Here is an 18038-nt window from a genome sequence, read left to right as displayed (position 1 = left end):
GCGGGGTGTGGCGGCGCCAGTCTCGCCCCACCTCCCGGCCCAGGATTGGACAAGTGCCGTCGTCCTGTGACAGGCGAGGGTTCCGGCTCGCCGGAGTCTATATAGGGCGACGTGTGCGAGCTGTCGCACCAGGCGAGGCGCACTTCATGGGTCTTTGTAGCGAGTTGTGTAGCAGACAGAGGAGGGAGGCCCTGCCGTACGAGCAAGGCTGGGGGTGAACGAGGGAAGGACTGTAAATGCGAGAGGAAGAAAGCGCTTTCAGGGCAGCAAGCGGGGCTGGGGGGTCCCCGGGCCGGATTGTAAAGCCAGACGCAGGAGATAATAAACATGCGGCGCATCGTGAGAGCCGGCGCTCTGGAGCTGCTGGGCGCCTCGGGTATCGCCAGACCGGCGGTGGCTGGACCCTGGAGGTCCCTCATCTCCAGGACACCGCAGGTCGCCGCTGCTTCTGCAGACGGGGTTTCCCGGAGGTCCCGGTCCACTTCAATGCAAGGCTATTCGGAGCTGGCTCGGGAGCGGTCCAAAACCGTTACCTCCTTCTACAACCAGTCTGCTATTGATGTATCTGCAGAGAAGGTACACATGGGCTTTTATTCTCTCTCGTACAGTTTGTACCGAGGATGCATCTCTTTGTTGTGAGCAAATGCAAAGCGCACGCATGCTAGTAACTAGTGACCCCCTGGTCCTGGTAACACGCTCTTCGCCAGCCTCTGCTTTTGTTTATTTTTTGGACGTTTTTGGGAGACGCACCCCAAAATTGGCAATAAACTTCCCCAAGTGGAGCCAGGAATGTTGTGACCTCCGCAGACGCTGACGGCTGCTAAAATTAAAAACAAAAACTACCACAGAGGTCGTCGTATTGAAAGTCGTTCAGAAGTCAGCAGATGCATTTCAGTTCTGCACCGAAAGCGTCAGTTTGCTCCGGTTCCCTGACGTGTGGGGTCGATGCAGTGATCAGTCTCATGTTGTGTAGGAAAGTGGTTCTGAACTTGAACTCGGGGCGAGAAGTGCACGGTTTCGGAGAAACGCAGACACCCCCCTCCCCGCTGCGGCCCCCTCGGGTGGCCTTGAGCTGTAGACGAAATGAAAACCACGAAACGGGCTTGTTGATGTTCGGGTCCTGGGTCAAACCCGGACCGGTTTGTGTCCCGGAGAGAGCGGCGACATTTTCGCAGTCGGGTGGGAAGTAAACAGCCCCCTCCTGTCCGGAGAGGGGTATCGGGGTCCCGGCCTGTCGGCGCTGGACTGGCCGTGTTGGGGTGAAGTCAAGGTCGGGTCCGGGTTTTAGGGTTTATGGTCCTTGTCGTCATGCTATTCACGGGAGCTTCAAGGTTGACGTTTTCAGAAGAAAAATAAATACTTTCCTGGCACTTTCATCCATACAGTTGCAATTTACGGCAACAGTCTTGACGGTAAAATAGAAAAGTATTTATAAACGTAATATTTAAGAAAACACAGAATTGGTAGGAGTATCTGTTTTTGTTTTCTTTCGTGAAGAAATTGGCCGAAACGGTAAGTGTATCCTCGGTGACTTGAGAAGAGAGCTCCCAACCTGCTCAACGGTCCTAACCGGTAACATGACAGTTGTCTCAAGGTGACTTTTGTGTTTGGGTCGCTTTTTTTTTAACTCCAGTTGTTGTTTGCAGACTTTTACATCTGTGGGTGGTGTAATGTCGGCCTCCCCTTTCTTTTTACATGCAGCAATATCCGGGTTTGATAGGGAATGTTTAATTTGGGGAAAAACAAATTCTACACAAGTGACCTTGTTCTTTCTGCAAATTAAGTGTTTCCATTTTTAAAACCCGTGCACTGTATTAGTCTCGGAGATGAGGATGTTTACTTACTAATGGGCGTCGGTAAAACATATGGCCGTTATGCAGTTCAGCCTTAGTCACATATTTTTGACGTTCTTAGCAAAATACATTTTATGGATCACGCCATGTAGGAATGTTGGCTCTGTAGTCACCACGCTGCAGTTCATCCATTTTCTCACCACAACTTCCAGTTCCAGCTGGGGAGCTGGAGTTTATCCCAGTGAGCAATGGGTACAACCTCCCAGTATGTCTTTGAACTGTGGGAGGAAACCAGAGCACTTGGGGGAAACCCAGGTGATCACGGGGAGAACATGCAGACTCCACACAGACAGCACCCCAGGTCCGGAATTGATCCCTGGGCCCCAGCGCTGTGAGGCCGCACTGCTGATCACTGCGCTGTGTGAGTGAGGGTGAACTTGATCATTACAAGTAGGCAGCATGTGTAGGCTGCAAAGGAACAAGTAAAGGTTTATTCCACGCTGAAAAGAGGTGGGTGATGAAATGGAGGCCTGAAAGCCCGTGCCCACTCATGGTACCAGTGCCAGAGTTTCCACCTTGGCCTGGTTCAGTGGTGTCTTGGCGAACAGCCAGTGGAGTGCCGTGAATATTCCAGGCGCTTGGGGATCTTGGAGCCTGTGAGGGACAGGGGACAGAGTGAATGTCAGTGGCCTGTGGGTCCTTTCTCTCTCTCCCTGTGTCCCCTGATCACTTGCGTATTGTAACGGCTCTCTCTCTCTGCTCTGCAGGCCTCTGTCCGACTCACACCAGCTACCATGCTGTACTCCGGGAAGTCCCCAGATGGGAGCCACATTCTGGTAATTATTGCTCTTGGTCCTTGTTTTTTTATTTAGAAGTTCCATCCTTTTTGATTCTCCCCGGATTTGCACAGCCCATTGTTTTTTCAAGCAGGTATGTGTAGATAAGGTATGGACATATATGTACTGTAAGAGAGCTGTGGATGAGAGTACGCCACGTCTCCCGTCAGTGCCCAGCGTGCCTGGGGAAGCTAGTCATCCGATCGGCAGACTAAATCCTAAGAGAAGCAGAAGGAGAGGAACTTGAAGAATCCTTGTCTGTCCCAAAGTCAGGAAGATTGCTTGGCTCGGGGACACTCCCCTGACACAGGACAGAAACTTGAGGACGCTTGTTTTTAAACACAGTGCAGGCAGCACAGCCCTGTCCTGAGATTCAGGACACCCAGTGCTGGCTGGGGGGGGGTCACAGGGGTGGTTGATAGTTGAGAGTGCCCTGTGTTATTAACCCCCCCCACGCCAGCTCCCCATGTGGAGACCAGTGGCATGACTGAGTTTCGAACCCGTGATCGGAGCTCAGGCTCCGGCAAGCACCTTGACCACAGGTGTTCCTTGGGGTGGTTGGGGGCTGTCCCTGTTTCTGTGAAGTCTTCTCCCATCGGAATTCCAGATGGGATAGTCAGGGAGTGTAAGGGTTGAGCACACCCCTCTTAAAGCTCTTTATCTTCTTCAAAGGAGTCTTTATTGTACATCAAATATCTCTGTTTAGGATTAAAACTCTTCATCATACAACTTTTCTTTTAATGCACATATTTTCAGTAGTATTTGGCATCTACGTAGTGCCCTAACGCTTTCAATGAATGCTGTATCAAACTTCAGATGTGGATGTGGTGACAGTGCCCTGCCACATGCACATGAGATCTTCACCGTTACGCACACATCTTACCAAATTGAAACATACAGGATACTTAGAGGTTGTCCTGGTCGTCAGCATAAATCCTATGTAGTTGCAGATAGCGTGGACTTTGGAGAGGGTGTATGGGTCTTTTGGAGCTTTGCCACATGACTCCGTTTCTATATATATTGAATGTTTTATGGCCTGGCAGGACTTGAAAGTCTATGAACTCTGAATCGGGGCTTCAAAGAGGAGGAAGGGAAGATTTTCAGTGAGTTATGACATGAGACAAGATTCTGAAGTTTGTTTTTTACAGAGCCAGATGTGCATAGTAGCTAATAGTATTTGAACACTTTTTTGCTCAAAAACAAACTCAGGCCATCAAGGGTTAAGGTAAAAGCCTCACTGAATTAAGGCATTGCTCAGTTTCATAAGTGATCGACAGGGCTTGTCATGTTTTAAAATTGGTTGCTTCCTGTTCTGTTGTAATCTTTGACTTTCTGTACATGACGGCATGCTGCAAAGTCGAACCATTATTCTCAAAAGTGTTTTGATTTTGAAGTCCATCTGCATAGCAGGTGAACAGTTTATCAATCATGCAGCAATACACTGGTGATCCAGTAGTCTAACCCCACTTTAACGATGCTTGATGTGTCCTGATCGCTGTCCATCTCTGTTTTCAGAGCAGTGCCAAGTACCTGCACAAGGAGCTGCCTGTACGCATTGCCCATCGCATCAAAGGGTTTCGGAGTTTGCCCTTCATCATCGGCTGCAACCCCACCATCCTGCAGGTGGTGAGTGTCTGCTGGACCTGTTGATCCAGTTAGAGAATGCAGAACTGGGTTTTAGGTTCCCCTGGTGCTGAGCTCCAGTTGAGGAGTTTTTCTCCAGACCTCATGAGTGGCAATCAGAAAGACAATCTCAACAGCAGCTGCATCCACTGATCGCTCCTGTGCACTGAGACCCGGCCTCCAGAAAATCTCCAATCAGCAGGATTTCCAATGAAGCACATTTGTTGACCAGTCAAACTGGTCATGCCAACATAGATTGTAAATTCTGGGTTGTCCCTGGTCTAGATCAGTGGCTGCAAATGCTGAGATCAAGCTAGGAGATGCTGTCAGTGCGTAGTCCATCCATCTGTTCTTGGGAATCTGCTTGATGCTGGCGCAGATTCTTTCGCTGCTGGACTGGCAGGTTATCCTTCAGCCTTCTCAGGTCTTGCACAGTAGGTTGCGGCAGTACGTCTGCAATGGCTCTTCTGTAATGGGAAATGAGAATTGCAACCCTTCCCCCCTTCCATTGGGTTTCTTGGGAAGAAAAGGCTTAAGTGGAAACAGTGGGAGGTTTTTCCACATCTGTCGTCAAGGGGATGATGACCGTGCAGAGCCTGAAAATAGATCCACTAGGGGCAGTAGCAGCAGCTCATTGTCCCGGGAATCGTGTGCTCTGTGCAGCTGGGGAGTTTCCCAACACCCTGGGATCCTAATCCCAGCTCAGGGGTGCAGGGCTGTTGACTCACTGAGCTGGGAGCATTAGTGGATGATAGAGGTGGGGAGTGGGGGCAGCGCCTCTCACCTGAAAAGGCTCTGCTGAGGTTAAATAATAGTAATTAATAATAATAATTCTTTATACTTATACAGTATAGTAGTATAGGATAGTGGACACTCCACCCAAAGCTCCAGTATGCTCACCACACAGCAGCTCTCAGTGGGGAGGACAGCAGAGTGATGAAGCCAGTTCAGAGATGGGGATTATTAGGAGGCCATGATTGGTAAAGGCCAAGGGGGGATTTGGCCAGGATGCCAGGGTAACACCCCTACTCTTTTTAAGAAACACTCTGGGATTTTTAATGACCACGGAGAGTCAGGACCTCAGTCTTACTGTATGTCTCATCTGAAGGACGGTGCCTTTTTACAGTATAGTGTCCCCGTCACTATACTGGGGCATTAGGATGAAAACAGAGTAACGCCCCAGTAACACCACTTCCAGCTGCACCCTTAACTTTCCCAGGAGCTCTCCACTCCAGGTACTGGCCAGGCTCACGCCTTGAAGTGATATGGCTCTGCTTTCTCCTGTGCACAGCCGTTATAGAGCTGTAACCTTGGCCGGCACTTCTCATGACCACAGAAGAATATGAACATCAAAAAGGTGACCATTCAAGACCGTTCCTAGTAAATCAGGGGTAAAGGACCTAAAACAACTTACAGAATTTTATAGCATTTCCAGCACATTCATGCCAAAGATCTAAAGTGGTTCACAGGAAGGAGACTAAGACCTCTTCCCTTGTCTGCTGGCCTCAATTTTCTCCTTTCTTGACCACAGGACAGTGATGTGAGAGCATGGCTGAATTCGGTCAGGCAGAGAGAATGGTCAAACGCTCCGAGCGCCGCGGTGTTGCATGAGTGTTTTGAGACGCGTGTTTAATACAGACGGGGGTCTTGAGATGTTTTTCCTTTCGAGCCTCGGTTCTGTTATCGCTCTCTTCTGGGTATTGCTGCTCCCTTCTCAGAAGGCCTCTCCCCCCTCCCTGTTCTCTGGGCTTGTTTACTTCCTCTCAGCGACTGCGGCTGACCTTTTACCTACTAAATCTGCAGGCCCAGGCTCCTCGGCTGGTTGGAACAACGGGCGTCTCCTGGGCGTTGCTTTTCGTTGCTCACGACATGAGGGAAAGTTGGGAGGGTGGAGAGACGAGAAGAGGGGGCTGGTTTTCGGATGCAGCCCTCCCTGGTTTTTCTTCCTCATTTTGCACAGGCCAGACCCCAGGCCTTACAACATCACAACCTTCTCTCTGAAATCGGTCGAGTTTTACAGTATCCTTTTGGGGAGGGGGGCACCCATACAGCCCAAATTGTATCTGTACTGTGCAGAAACCTGCATTAAAATGCCCCAGGTTTTATTTTACCAAGCAGCTGTCTGGTAGGCAGTCCCTTTGCTAAGCAATAGGCTGTCTTTCAGGTAGTGGTGTTTTAGTTCATATTCAACGTTTTTCCCCCCCTCTTGTCTTGTTGGTTTTATAATGCAAGAATACCTGCATTTGCTGTTCAGTATAACTAAGGGATTTTTCCACAGCAAGACACCAGCAGAGTAGATTCTTGACCAAGTCCAGCCTCACTGTACAGTTGTTAATGCTCCAAACTATAAATTCAGTATACATGAGGGTCAAGTGAATTGGAAATGACCAATGAAAGCCTACTTTGTACCAAGTGAATATTTTTCGTTACTATTTTGTATTTTCAAAATTGGGTCCGTCCATCAGCTGGAATACCTAAAACAAGGGAATCCTTTGAAAAGCTGTGTTCACAGTAGACTTTTAAGCCCAGTTGTTAATTTAGTTATTTACAGGTCTTGTTTTCATGTTACACCTTTTGCTTTTCACTGCAGTACTGAATCGTTGTTGTAGTTTGGCTTCTTGCACTCAACAGCTCTTTGGGATTCTGTGCGCTGAGGGCCGACTGTCACCCACACACTGTCGTAAACAGCTGCCCTGTGATGTGGGACTGTGAGGGTGGTGGTTGGCATCTTTGGGGCGACAGTTGGGAGATGTCTGCTGGTGTCCCCTGGGGCTCCAGTTACCAGAAGTGGTTGGAGGGAGTTCTAGTAAGTAACTGGTGCTGTTTCTCTTTCAGCATGAGCTCTACATCCGTGCCTACCACATGCTGTCCGACTTCCCAGTGGTGAGTGAGCAGGAATCGGTGCTAAAAATGGAGCAGTCGGGGAGGAAGCCATGACTGAGTGCAGAGTCACAGGCACTGTGAAAGTTCAGCGCCTGCCATATCGAGCTGAGATGTGATCCCACCCAGCCCTTGTTTTGCTCTGTACTGTAAATGTGCTTCTGTTCTGTACTGGTGGAAATGGCCGTGTTTGTCGGCCATCCTGATAACGCAGATTAGCTCGTAGCTGATGAAGGGTTTGAAGCGTGCAGCAGTCTGCACGTGCTTTTGTTGTATCTTATTGTGCGTGATAGCCTTATCTGCGCAGATAAGACTGAGACACACTGGTCCATGCTGTAGGCACTTAGCAAGTTCTTTACTTTAGATTGTACAAATGGCAAGAGAAGCAAGGTGCTGGGTTCTTGCCCTAAACATAGTTCAGATGTCTGCAGTACAGAGAATGGCTGTCATGTGAAGTATGTATTGATGCTTGTAATCCTATCGGTGTCTTCAGGGATACTTGGTGAAGTTCAATAGAGGTGTTCTCCAGAGCTTGTAGTTAATTTGATCCACATCTGTTACCAGCAGTTTAAATTATTAATGGATGTCTCTGGGCAGATGCATATACTCGGTTTCTCGATTGCTCCTTTATGAATGATCTGACCTCTGCAGTGGATGCTGTCTCCACCGGGTTGACCAGGCAGTATTTTGCCATGAGTGTGCCTTTCGTGCTCACAGATCACTGACCACGAGATGGAGGCACGTTACAGCAAGCTGGTGCAGCAGCTGTTGGATGACCACAAGGACGTGGTGACCATGCTGGCCGAGGGCTTCCGCGAATGTCGCAAGCACATCCAGGTACATTAGCGCCTCCTTGTGGCCGGTGAGGGGAAATGACGCTTCACCCCATTTGTACACAGTGGAACAAGCCTGAACAAGACCTGTAATATCCACTGCACTCCCACTAGAAGCCAGGCTATAAAGTAGTAAGATAGCATGTGGGTTAGAATTTTCCCTATTTGATATTTTAATGTGTACTAGTGTGTAGAGATGCTTACATGTGGTTCTCCGATATTTTACCAAGATCCTCCATTTCAGGATGAGGCTCTGATCCGCAACTTCCTGGACACCACCCTGACCTCCCGCCTGGGCATCCGGATGTTGGCCACACACCATCTCACCTTGCACGAGGACAACGTAAGGGTCTTGGGTATAAAAGAGCTACTCGTACGGCTGTCCCTGGCTCTGCCCCAGGTTTTTCTGAAATGCCTTTACACAGTAAACATCTGCATGAGGTGGGATTGATTCTAGATACCAGGGACGATTTTCCCAGAAGCCAGTAAACGTACCGGTATGTCTTTGGACTGTGGAAGGAAACCCATGCAAACATGCAGAGAACATAGACTCCACACAGACAGCACCCTAAGTCTGGAATTGAACCCAGGACCCAAGTATCTTCCAATAAAATGGAGGGGGGTTGGGTTCTTGGACTGATCAACTGCCAGCAAGCAAGAGGAGGCAGATTAGCTGTGCGTCTTCATTGTGCTGTTTCAGTAGAACAGAGCAGAGCAGAAGCCAGATGAGCCTCAGGCTCACCTTTGTTGAAAGCCCCTGTCCTTAACAGTTTTTTCTAGCCACGTGATCACTAGTGGATTAACTTCATAAACCAGCATCTGTAAGGAGAGAAGTCACGGTACACTGACAAATGAAAAAACGTCCCAACTAAGCCAAGTGTAAAAGAAAAAGACAAACATCACCAGGTCAGGCATGTTTCTGGTAGATTTTCACTGATAAAAGGAAAAAGTGAAATACTGGAGTACATGATAGTTTCGGCCTTGCAGTCATAAGAAGGCAGTTTTACAGAGCTAATGAGGAGATCATCACAAGCTCCTTTGCAGATTTATGTTTTTTTATTGAAGTTTTGGGTCATCTCAATTGCTTGATGACTAATTGGGAGTTTCTTGAAGGATTTTGTGTAGTTGGTTACAACCGCATAGCTAGGAAGTTGGTTGTTTAAGTTTGTTACATTACGAATCATGAAGTCTGCAGCCTGGGAGTGGGTTCCCAGTTAACTAGCAGTTAACTATTTTTACACCTAGAGTCTGCGAGATAAGGGATTCAACTATCTGCATGTTAGACTCAATCCCACGATATTCTTGGACTGTTTTACTGCACAGTGGAGACAAAAATAGTCCCAGAAGACTACAAGTGTGTTGTTTCAGCAGTAGGGGAAAAAATTGTCCACAGTGTCTGAGAGACATGCAAAGCTGACATTTGTGTGAAACCCCCATTAACTCCTGTTACATGCTTGTTTAGTATTCATGATGGAAATAAGGCTCCTCTTGAATGTCAGTGTGATCCATTTTGGGTTTTCAAGGTAGACTTTGAAAAGCAGACTTCCATGCGCTCACGACAGGTTATACATGAACCAGTTTGTCAACCTAGCCTTTAAAGCAAGCAGATATACGGCCCCCATGATAAGATGGGTGGGGATCTTTTTTCAGTGTTCTCTGCTTGCATGCTTTTTAAAAAAATGCTACTTGGTCAATCAGTCAATCTTCAGGGAAAAAAGCCTGCAAACTAGAATGCCAGTTAATGAGTTCTGGGATTAATGACCAGTGTCTCTTGTAATCTGCTTGAACAACTGTTAAGGCAAAATGGTCAGGAGGCCTGATGTGTGAAAAGCAGCTCATCTTATTTAGGAATTAGCAGATTCATAGTGTTTTTAAGGTGCCTGTTGTGTGTTGTCTTGTCTCCCTGCACAGCCTGACTTTGTGGGGATCATCTGCAGGCGTCTGTCCCCGAAGAAGATCATCGAGAAGTGGGTGGATTTTGCCCGGTGAGTGTAAAATGCTGGTTTGTAAGCTTACTTTATCTTATGCCCGTCTCTGAACCTTGTTGTTGTTGACTTGACTGGAGCCTGTACTGCAGTGCTGATAGTAGGCGAACTGAATTCTTGTTGAAGTGCCTTTTCTTTCCTCAATGGCACTGGCAGCACGTACAGAATCTTCTCCCTTAAACAGTAGCCTCTTGTCATCGAGGTTATGAATGGCTCATGAGACGCGGTGCTGCTCCTACACAGGCGTCTGATACCGAATCGCATGATGCCATGTGAGAGGCGGTCAGCGGGAAGGCAGGAGCGCTGTGATCCCAGCAGGCCGAGCCTGGGTCGTTCTTGCTCCGCATAAGTACAGCAGTGCCTTTGCACACTCGCGGAGTGTTGCTGGTGGAGACCTTGTACTCCGATATCCTGTAACGTGCAGCTGCTGCGTCTCTCTCGGCTGTGAATCTCAGGAGACCGCTGAGCCAGAACAATAAGCTCGGTCTTCAAAGGCCAAGTGCAGCCAACCTTGTCAGGAGGCCGAGATCTAGTCCAGCACAACCCCTCATCTACAATCATGTTAATGTTTGCACTTCCTAAATACACAGACCTATTCAGATACAAGAGCAAACAAATTACCAGGACCTGAGCCACAGCTGTGTGCTTATGTGCTGTATTTTAGAAAAGCTTTTGGTTGGATAGTGCCGATGTGGGCTTTATCATGCTCAATTTAACTCGGAATAAACTAATGGAGAGCAGATGTTGGAGTTTTTCGATCTGTGTTCCCTGAATACAGCAGGAGAATTGCTTGCCATCAACTTCATTTATTGGTTTGTTTTTTTTATTTTGGGCATGCTAGTTCCCTCGCATTTGTTTGGGGGGGAAAAATGCGTTATTCCTGTTCGTTTGAAGGTCGCAGCACACACACAGTGTGACTTTATTATGATCTGCTTCATGAAGTGCGAGTAGCGTCATGCCCGCCCCCTGGCTGCAGGAGGTGCAGGAGGTGCAGGAGGTGCAGGAGGTGCAGGAGGTGCAGGAGGTGCAGGAGGTGCAGGCGCAGGGTAGCCCAGCCCCTCTCCGGTCAGAGGCCCGGGGTGTCGGGGTGCTCGGGAGGGTCTGGTGTTCTTGTTCTGATCGCTGCTGTTTCCCGCGCAGGCGTCTGTGCGAGCACCAGTATGGTGGCTCTCCGCGGGTCCGGATCAACGGCCACGTGGCGGCCCGGTTCCCCTTCATCCCCCTGCCGCTGGACTACATCCTGCCGGAGCTGCTGAAGAACGCCATGAGGTAGCAGAGCATGCACACTCCCCCCACACTGGTGTTCCTGACGGGAGGCTCTCAACACGGGCCGACTGCAGATCCCTGTAGAGGGTCTGAAGAGCTGTTTGTCAGTGAGGACTGGCTGTTTACACCCACTTCTGTCTTCAGGTGTTGCTGTGCTTATAGACTTTTTCTGTACAGGCCGCTGGTGCTGCTCGCCGGCCAGAGATTCCCTAAGTAACCAGGTGCCAAGTGCCTATTTTTTTCCTGCCTTCCTTCCCTTGAAGTCCTTAAAGACCAGTATTTGGGGGATGGGGAAGGGATTGTTGCCTTTAAATACCCAGTCCTCATGTCAGTCCTTCTGGTGGTGCGATGCAGTTCTGCAGCTTGGAGACACTTGGCAGATCATGACCTGCTTGTGTTAAATCTTCCTCAGCCCTGGCGGGTTGTGCCATTATGGTGCTAATTACTTAAGACCCTGCTGCGACCCTGTGGCTGTATGGTTTTAATGGGCCAGCGTTCCCAGTTTCAGCTAGATGCTGTTAGACTGCCTGCTTATTGCTCTCTGCTGCTGCAGCCAGATTGTGAAAGTGTGTAAACAGACAGGCACTTGGCTTCTCTCTGACAGAATACGCAGTGTTGAGATGTCGCTAATGCCTTGTTTCCACATAAGTGTACAGATTATAAGTAGCTGTTTCTTGGTAGATAATTTACCAGGTTGTTGATAGATAATTTACCGGACTTGTTGACAGAACGTGAGACGGGAGCTTCCTGATAGTCAGTGCTCTCCCTGCTGGGCCTCTCTGTCTCCGATGTGGTGAATTCGGTGTGCTCCTGCCCCTTGTCCCGTCTGTATCGGGAGCCTGCCTTCCGCGGCCCCGCCCTGCTCCGCTGTATCCAGGGAAGGTTCTCAGGCTCCCCCTTTGTTTTGCCAGTGGCTGATGAACACTGTGTTCTTGGCAGGATGTCTTGGCCGGCAGTCAAGTGTTTTTTTCCCTCTGTCACAGCTCTGGCTGTCTGAGCTTCTCTCCGGCCCTCCGTGCTGAAGACTCAGCAAGAGCTTAAAACTTGAAGACTTGTCTCTTGTTATTTTTGTAAAGGAATCTTTTTTTTTTTCCATAACAGTGGTAAATGAATCGACATCTTGTTTAAAATGGAGCCCTCAGCAGTTGCAATAAGCTCTGTGATAAATCTTAATTAATGTAATTTATTTTTCCTGTGCATTTTACTCACTAGTCTGGTTTGTTTTCCCTCTGTAACTGAGCTATTCTGTGAAAGTGGAAGACAAGTTGAGGCTGATAGATGTTAGATTTCCAGCTGGTGGCCGAGTTTAGAAAATGCCCGGCTCGTGGACTTGACATTTCAAGAACCTGTCTGAGCGGGGAGCTAATTTTAACGTGTAAACATGTTGGCACGCGTGTTCCCAGAGTCAAAACCGATACCATAGAAACAGATTGTTTTTCTTCCGAAACATTTTCTGACTTCCAAGTGTTTTGTGCCCGTTCTGGACTTCAGTCCACTGCTGCCCACTTCCCTCCGAGGAGAGAACACCCCCCCCCCGGTGTCTCAGCGTGCAGTTTTCCTAAATGCCATAAACAGGCATCACCGCCCAAGTGAGTGAGTTCATCTGAGGATCCTGGCACTGCAAGCCACTGCGTTCTTGCCCTGATTCTCCCTTCCTGCCCACAGTCCTGGCCACTCGATGACGTCTTGAGCTTTTCATGCTGGCTCTTGTGTGTTGAGTGCCTCACTGCATTCAGCGGAGCTCCCGCAGTTCTGCTAGGCAGGCAGTTAAGCCCTGACTAGGAGCACGGGCTGTACGTACACAGCACTTTGTTTCAGAAGACATTCGGTGAGATGGAAATGTTTGCGTTTGTCCTCGCACGGTGTTCTTCTACATGTGAAAGCGCTGTGCTGTGCCCCATTGTGCCCTTTGAGGTTTCTTGATTGCAAGGGAAGGCACTATGTAGTGAATTGATAAACATGGTGGATGCTTTCTTTAATTTCTTTAATGGTAATGCCAGTAGAAAAAGTATTACAGAGGTTAAATCCAGTGCCCCTCAGGCAGAGGGCTGGTCCAGCAGGTTCTAGCTGGATCGCCTCGCCCAGGGTTCTCGCTACCCCAGGACCTGCATATCTAAGCGGACATGAGGTAGCTCAAGATGGGTTGCTAATCCGGGTTGGTGAGTTCATTGTGATTGAACTGGATACAGGAGCTCACTGCTGAACTTGTGGTGTGGCCTCACCCTGAAAGGGTATAGAGCAGCTAACTATATTAAATATTATGTGGTCTGTTTCCAGGGCAACCATGGAGAGCCATCTGGACACCCCGTATAATGTGCCCGATCTGGTGGTGACCATTGCCAACAACGACACAGACTTCGTCATCAGGTGAGTGTGCCCAGGCGCCAGGAACTGAGGAGAGGGGTCCGTGGGAGCCCACCTCCGCACACAGGGAGAGGAGAGTTCAGTGTGGGGTTTCGATAAGGGTCCTCGACCCTCTGTCACAAGCACCTGAATATTTCTGCTGCAGGTGTTGTACTTACCGTCTTAGTGTAAAAAATGATCATTCTCCACTTCTGCAGTTTTACTTATCAGTGGTATTCTAGATGTTTAATTTTTTCATCTTTTATCTAACCAGAAAATTGAGGTGTTTGCATTAAAAGGCTCATTACTAAAGATATCTCTGGGAAATCTAAAAATTAGTTTCAAGTCAGTCTGTTTGTTTCAAGAGTGTATCAGAAGTAAAACTTATAAAAGCTCAGGTCCTGCAGTTTGTAGCAAGATGTACACTGTACTCAATAGCAGGGAGTGTAGTTTGTAGTGTCTCCATAGTTTTTCATTGTCCAGTCTGGGATTCCTCCGATTTTGCCATGGCAACGCCTGATCTGGATTACAGAAACAGGCTGCTCAGCACTTTGTCCTAATGGTCCATCTGAGAACATTAATTCATGTTTGCAGCTCACAGCAGGCTGCATTACAGAGATTGGAAATGTTTAAACAGAAGGAATGATTTAGCCTAACAACATGGAAATGTTTGGCTTGAGCAGCGAGGAGGAAAGCTCCTCATTTTTTCCTCCATAGATGAGCTCTTGTGTTGTAGCCATTAACATGCCATCCACTGCATGAGAGTTCTGGGGAAGAGTTCCAACTTAAAATGAAGTGGAAGACACCTTAATTGTTTACATTATACCAAAAACGGTGCTTATTTTAATCTTGTTTTCGTGTTGCCATGGCTGCGTTTAGGCCTGGTTAGGATTAGCTGGGAGGACTCCTGTGGAGTCCTGAGCAGACCTTAAACCACCCAGATGACCTCAGTTTTGGAGGTGTGGAAGCTAATGCACAAAAGCTTTAATTTTAATTTGCAAACGGATAAATGCCTTCTTGTGCAACATTGTCAGAATGGCTTTTGAGGTTTTGCTCTAATGAAAGTTTTCCCAATGCCAAAAATACTTCCCAGCTCATTACCTGTTCCGGTGGAAAGATACCGCTCTTCTGAATATAAACTAAGGTTTATATTGAATATAAATATATGAATATAAGGTTAGATTTGTATTACAGTCCTTTTGTGCTGTGTATCGGAAGGCTTCTAAAACACCTTGTACTTGTCAAGAAGACCTGATTATATAGAGATCAAAACAGTTCTTTTCTGTTTTGATGTTTATGATGTGATTCTATAGGGCTGCAGGTGTAGCCAGGTCTTCCCTGAAGAATTAGGTGTTGAAATCGAGCAAACTGAAAGCTGGGTGGCCCGGTGGCAGGGTGTCCGATTGCGGGAGGCAGTGGCCGTTCGTACAGTAGGTCTGCTCTGGGTGCTCTGGTTTTCTCCCTAATTATAAAGATGTACTGGCTGGTTAATTGGCTTCTGGGAAAGTGGGTCCTGGTGTGAGTGTGGGCGTGCTCTGCGATGGACTGGCGTCTTTGGGTTAAAGACCGCGCGTGCTCCTGCTTGCCGTTGCAGGATTTCGGACAGAGGTGGGGGGATCGCCCACAGCATCCTGGACAAGGTGCTGGACTATCACTTCAGCACGGCGGAGCAGAGCGCCCAGGACCCCCGCATGAGCAACTTCTTCGACACCATCACTAACAGCGGCCCCCAGTCCGGACCCATGCACGGGTATGAGCCGCCGCCGCCTCTGCCCGGACCTCCGCGCGCACAGGGAGAGGGGGAGCTGGGAACGGGGCGGCGCTGCAAGAGCTCGCCGGCTGCGTCAGTGCTGCCACCCTGTGGTGCAGCCGGAGACGTGATCCCAGCAGGGGGAAGCCACAGTGCTGTAGCTCACCCGCTGCACGAACACAGCACTGTGCCTTTAGGACAGATTCTGGGTTCGGCGCATCCCCTCACACACAAGACTGGAGTTCATTTGTACTTATTGTATGCAACAGTGTTTTGTATTTTGCGTCCCACGGCACTGTGCGTGTGTCTGTACGTTCTTTACTTCTTACAGTCTCGATCACCTCTTAAAATGCTCCGTTGTTCAATGCCCTTGCCCTAAATCCATCAGCCGGATGAAGAAAAGTACAAGCAGGAGCTGGCAGGACTGGGGCGTGCAGTATTGGTGCTGGCTCAGACTCTGGCTGCGTGTCTCCGGGACACGTCTGTATCTCTGTGGTTGGTGCCGGGCCTCGGGGTGTGTTCCGGTTCTGGATCAGGGTCCGTGGGTGAATGGGCGGTTAGCGTGGGCTGTCGCTGAACCCCTAACCCCCCCCCGTTGGTGTCTGCTCTTCCTTCCAGGTTCGGCTTCGGCCTCCCCACCTCTCGGGCGTACGCCGAGTACCTGGGAGGCTCCCTCGCGCTGCAGTCCATGCAGGGCATCGGGACGGACGTGTATCTGCGGCTGCGCCACCTGGACGGGAAGGGGGAGAGCTTCCGTATCTGACTTCCCTCGCCTGCCCACTTCCCGCCCCTCCGGCCGCCGCCCCACGCCTCTGCGCCGGCCACCGGCCACCTGAGGCTGGGAGGAGCGGCCAGCCTGGCAGACTCCGCCCCCCGTGACCTTTTTTGGGTGGAGGGGGCGGAGCAACTGGTAGGCGTGGCCACGGAGTCGTCGCAATGGAAACCAGAAATCGGTGGCCACAACATATCGACTGTCAAAGCCCAGTCCGCGAGAATTTCCCCCTGACTTGGAAATCCCTCTGGGTTGCAGAAGCTCCTTATTGATCGTGTCTCACTGGCCGAGGTCCGGTGAGTGTTGGGGTGTGTCCCGTGTTTTTGCTTGTCTGAGGGAAGAGTCTGCAAAATTGCCGCCCCACCCCTCAGAACAAGCTCAAACGGGTCAAACACGCCCTTCATGACTGGTGACTTTCTGAACGTTCGGTTTTTCTTCAAGGACTGCAAAGCCATACAGATGTCTGTGTGCAAAGCATCAGTGTCCATGGAGAAGTGGGCAATCTGGGCTTCGCTCACACAGCTTCCTGAAATCTGCAAATGCAGCAGCATTTAAGACTTTCTGGGAACTCAGTCTGGTGGCCTGTTCACAGAAAAGAACCTTTTGAGGTCTTTTTCAGACCCGAAGAGCAGCCCAGTTTTCTGGTCAGTGGACAGTTCATTATGAGAGGTTGTCGGGGAAAGTATGACCTGTTTAAAAAAACATTTTTTTTAAATTGCTTGAGGTTTTCCGAGACAACTCGAGACTTCCCGTCAGTCCTTCTGTAAATAATGTTTTGAAGTCCTTTGGCATTACCAGAGCTGACTACAATGTAGCTGAGATGCAGATGATAAATGAAGAGGAATTAAGAATGTTCTGAGACAGTTTCTGTAGGAAGAATTTGATTGCGGGAGGTATTATGTTTTTCATGTTCCAATAGACAATCAACACTTAAAAAAATAAACATTTTTTAATGATTCTCCAGAGCAACACATTTCCTTATTTCCCTGAAAGTCTGTGAAAGTTTAAAATTTATGACGGCATGACTCAGATTACATGTGTAAAGGGTGTTTTTGTTGCCTCATAATTCCAGAAGTGCTAAAAGCTCTAGAACAGGCCAGATAATCTAAGGATGACCTTTCCAGCGGAGATTTGTGGATAACATGACCACTGAAGCAGGTAATTTGAGCAAACGAATAGTTCAGCGATCATTTCAAATGGTAGAGCCATCAATTTATTGCTCTCAAGACCCACAGCAGGCCGTGACTGAATAAACATGACCCAGCGAACATTTTAAACTGATCAAACCTCATGTGTCCCAAGTTGTAACAAACCTGCCGGACTGTAGCTCCTTGGAACCAGAGTTGGTCTCACTGGTTTACAATGTTATCCCGATTGATTGCTACTTATTCCCAGTAAGCGACATCCTGCTTTCATGGTTGTTTTAACTGGGACAGGCTCTGGCTTCCACTACCTTGAATTGGAAGCAGTGGTTAGAAAATGGATGGAAGGCGCTCTTGTTTGAATTGAAATACATGGTCACTCTTTGTGAAGGTGTCTGTATTAGAGGCTTCCTGTTGAAATGGTTTAACATCTGGGAACAAGCTCCCTTGCTTGTTATCCAATAGCTCGCCGGGGATGAAAGTTTTCCCTGCGAGTTTTGCGTGGCGGCATTTATTGTTGTTGTTAAGGTTTTCAATTTGCTTGAGCTTTTAGCATCTGTAATTCCAAGGCCAGAGCTAAAATAGTGTGTCCTTTATTTATGTGATTTAATGGCACATACTGTGAAGAGTGCAGTTCTACAAAGGCTTTCAAGAAATTCTAGTGAAACATGACTAAAAGTTTTAGGGGATTGTACGCTTTGTCAAACAAAACTAATGATGTTTTCACCTCTTTGGTTCTATATCCTTTTCCATCAGTAATTTCATAGGACTCCTTGTGATCAAGACTCTCATGTAAACATGAGTATATCAGAAGT

The 18038-nt window shown here is 48.5% G+C and overlaps 1 protein-coding gene across 1 annotated transcript; it reads left to right on the top strand.

The window, feature by feature from the left end:
• The first annotated feature begins 112 nt into the window (after window positions 1-112).
• On the top strand, window positions 113-17039 carry bckdk (branched chain ketoacid dehydrogenase kinase). The gene is made up of 11 exons (XM_006640955.3): window positions 113-576; window positions 2561-2629; window positions 4145-4255; window positions 7088-7135; window positions 7850-7969; window positions 8210-8308; window positions 9877-9950; window positions 11091-11219; window positions 13494-13583; window positions 15154-15309; window positions 15928-17039. Exons 1-11 carry the CDS (start codon window positions 328-330, stop codon window positions 16070-16072), a joined length of 1290 nt encoding a protein of 429 aa, XP_006641018.1. The 5' UTR covers window positions 113-327; the 3' UTR covers window positions 16073-17039.
• The last annotated feature ends 999 nt before the right edge of the window (window positions 17040-18038 follow it).

Source organism: Lepisosteus oculatus, chromosome 26 (assembly GCF_040954835.1).
Source record: "Lepisosteus oculatus isolate fLepOcu1 chromosome 26, fLepOcu1.hap2, whole genome shotgun sequence".
Classification (NCBI taxonomy): Eukaryota; Metazoa; Chordata; class Actinopteri; order Semionotiformes; family Lepisosteidae; genus Lepisosteus; species Lepisosteus oculatus.
Note: the sequence above shows the minus strand (reverse complement) of the source record. Positions and strands in the feature narration are given on the sequence as shown.

Coding starts and splice junctions, on each gene's coding strand:
- bckdk (XM_006640955.3), top strand. CDS start 328: ATGCGGCGCATCGTGAGAGCCGGCGCTCTGGAGCTGCTGGGCGCCTCG. Junction 11,220..13,493: donor CTGCTGAAGAACGCCATGAG/GTAGCAGAGCAT, acceptor GTCTGTTTCCAG/GGCAACCATGGAGAGCCATC. Junction 13,584..15,153: donor GACACAGACTTCGTCATCAG/GTGAGTGTGCCC, acceptor TTGCCGTTGCAG/GATTTCGGACAGAGGTGGGG.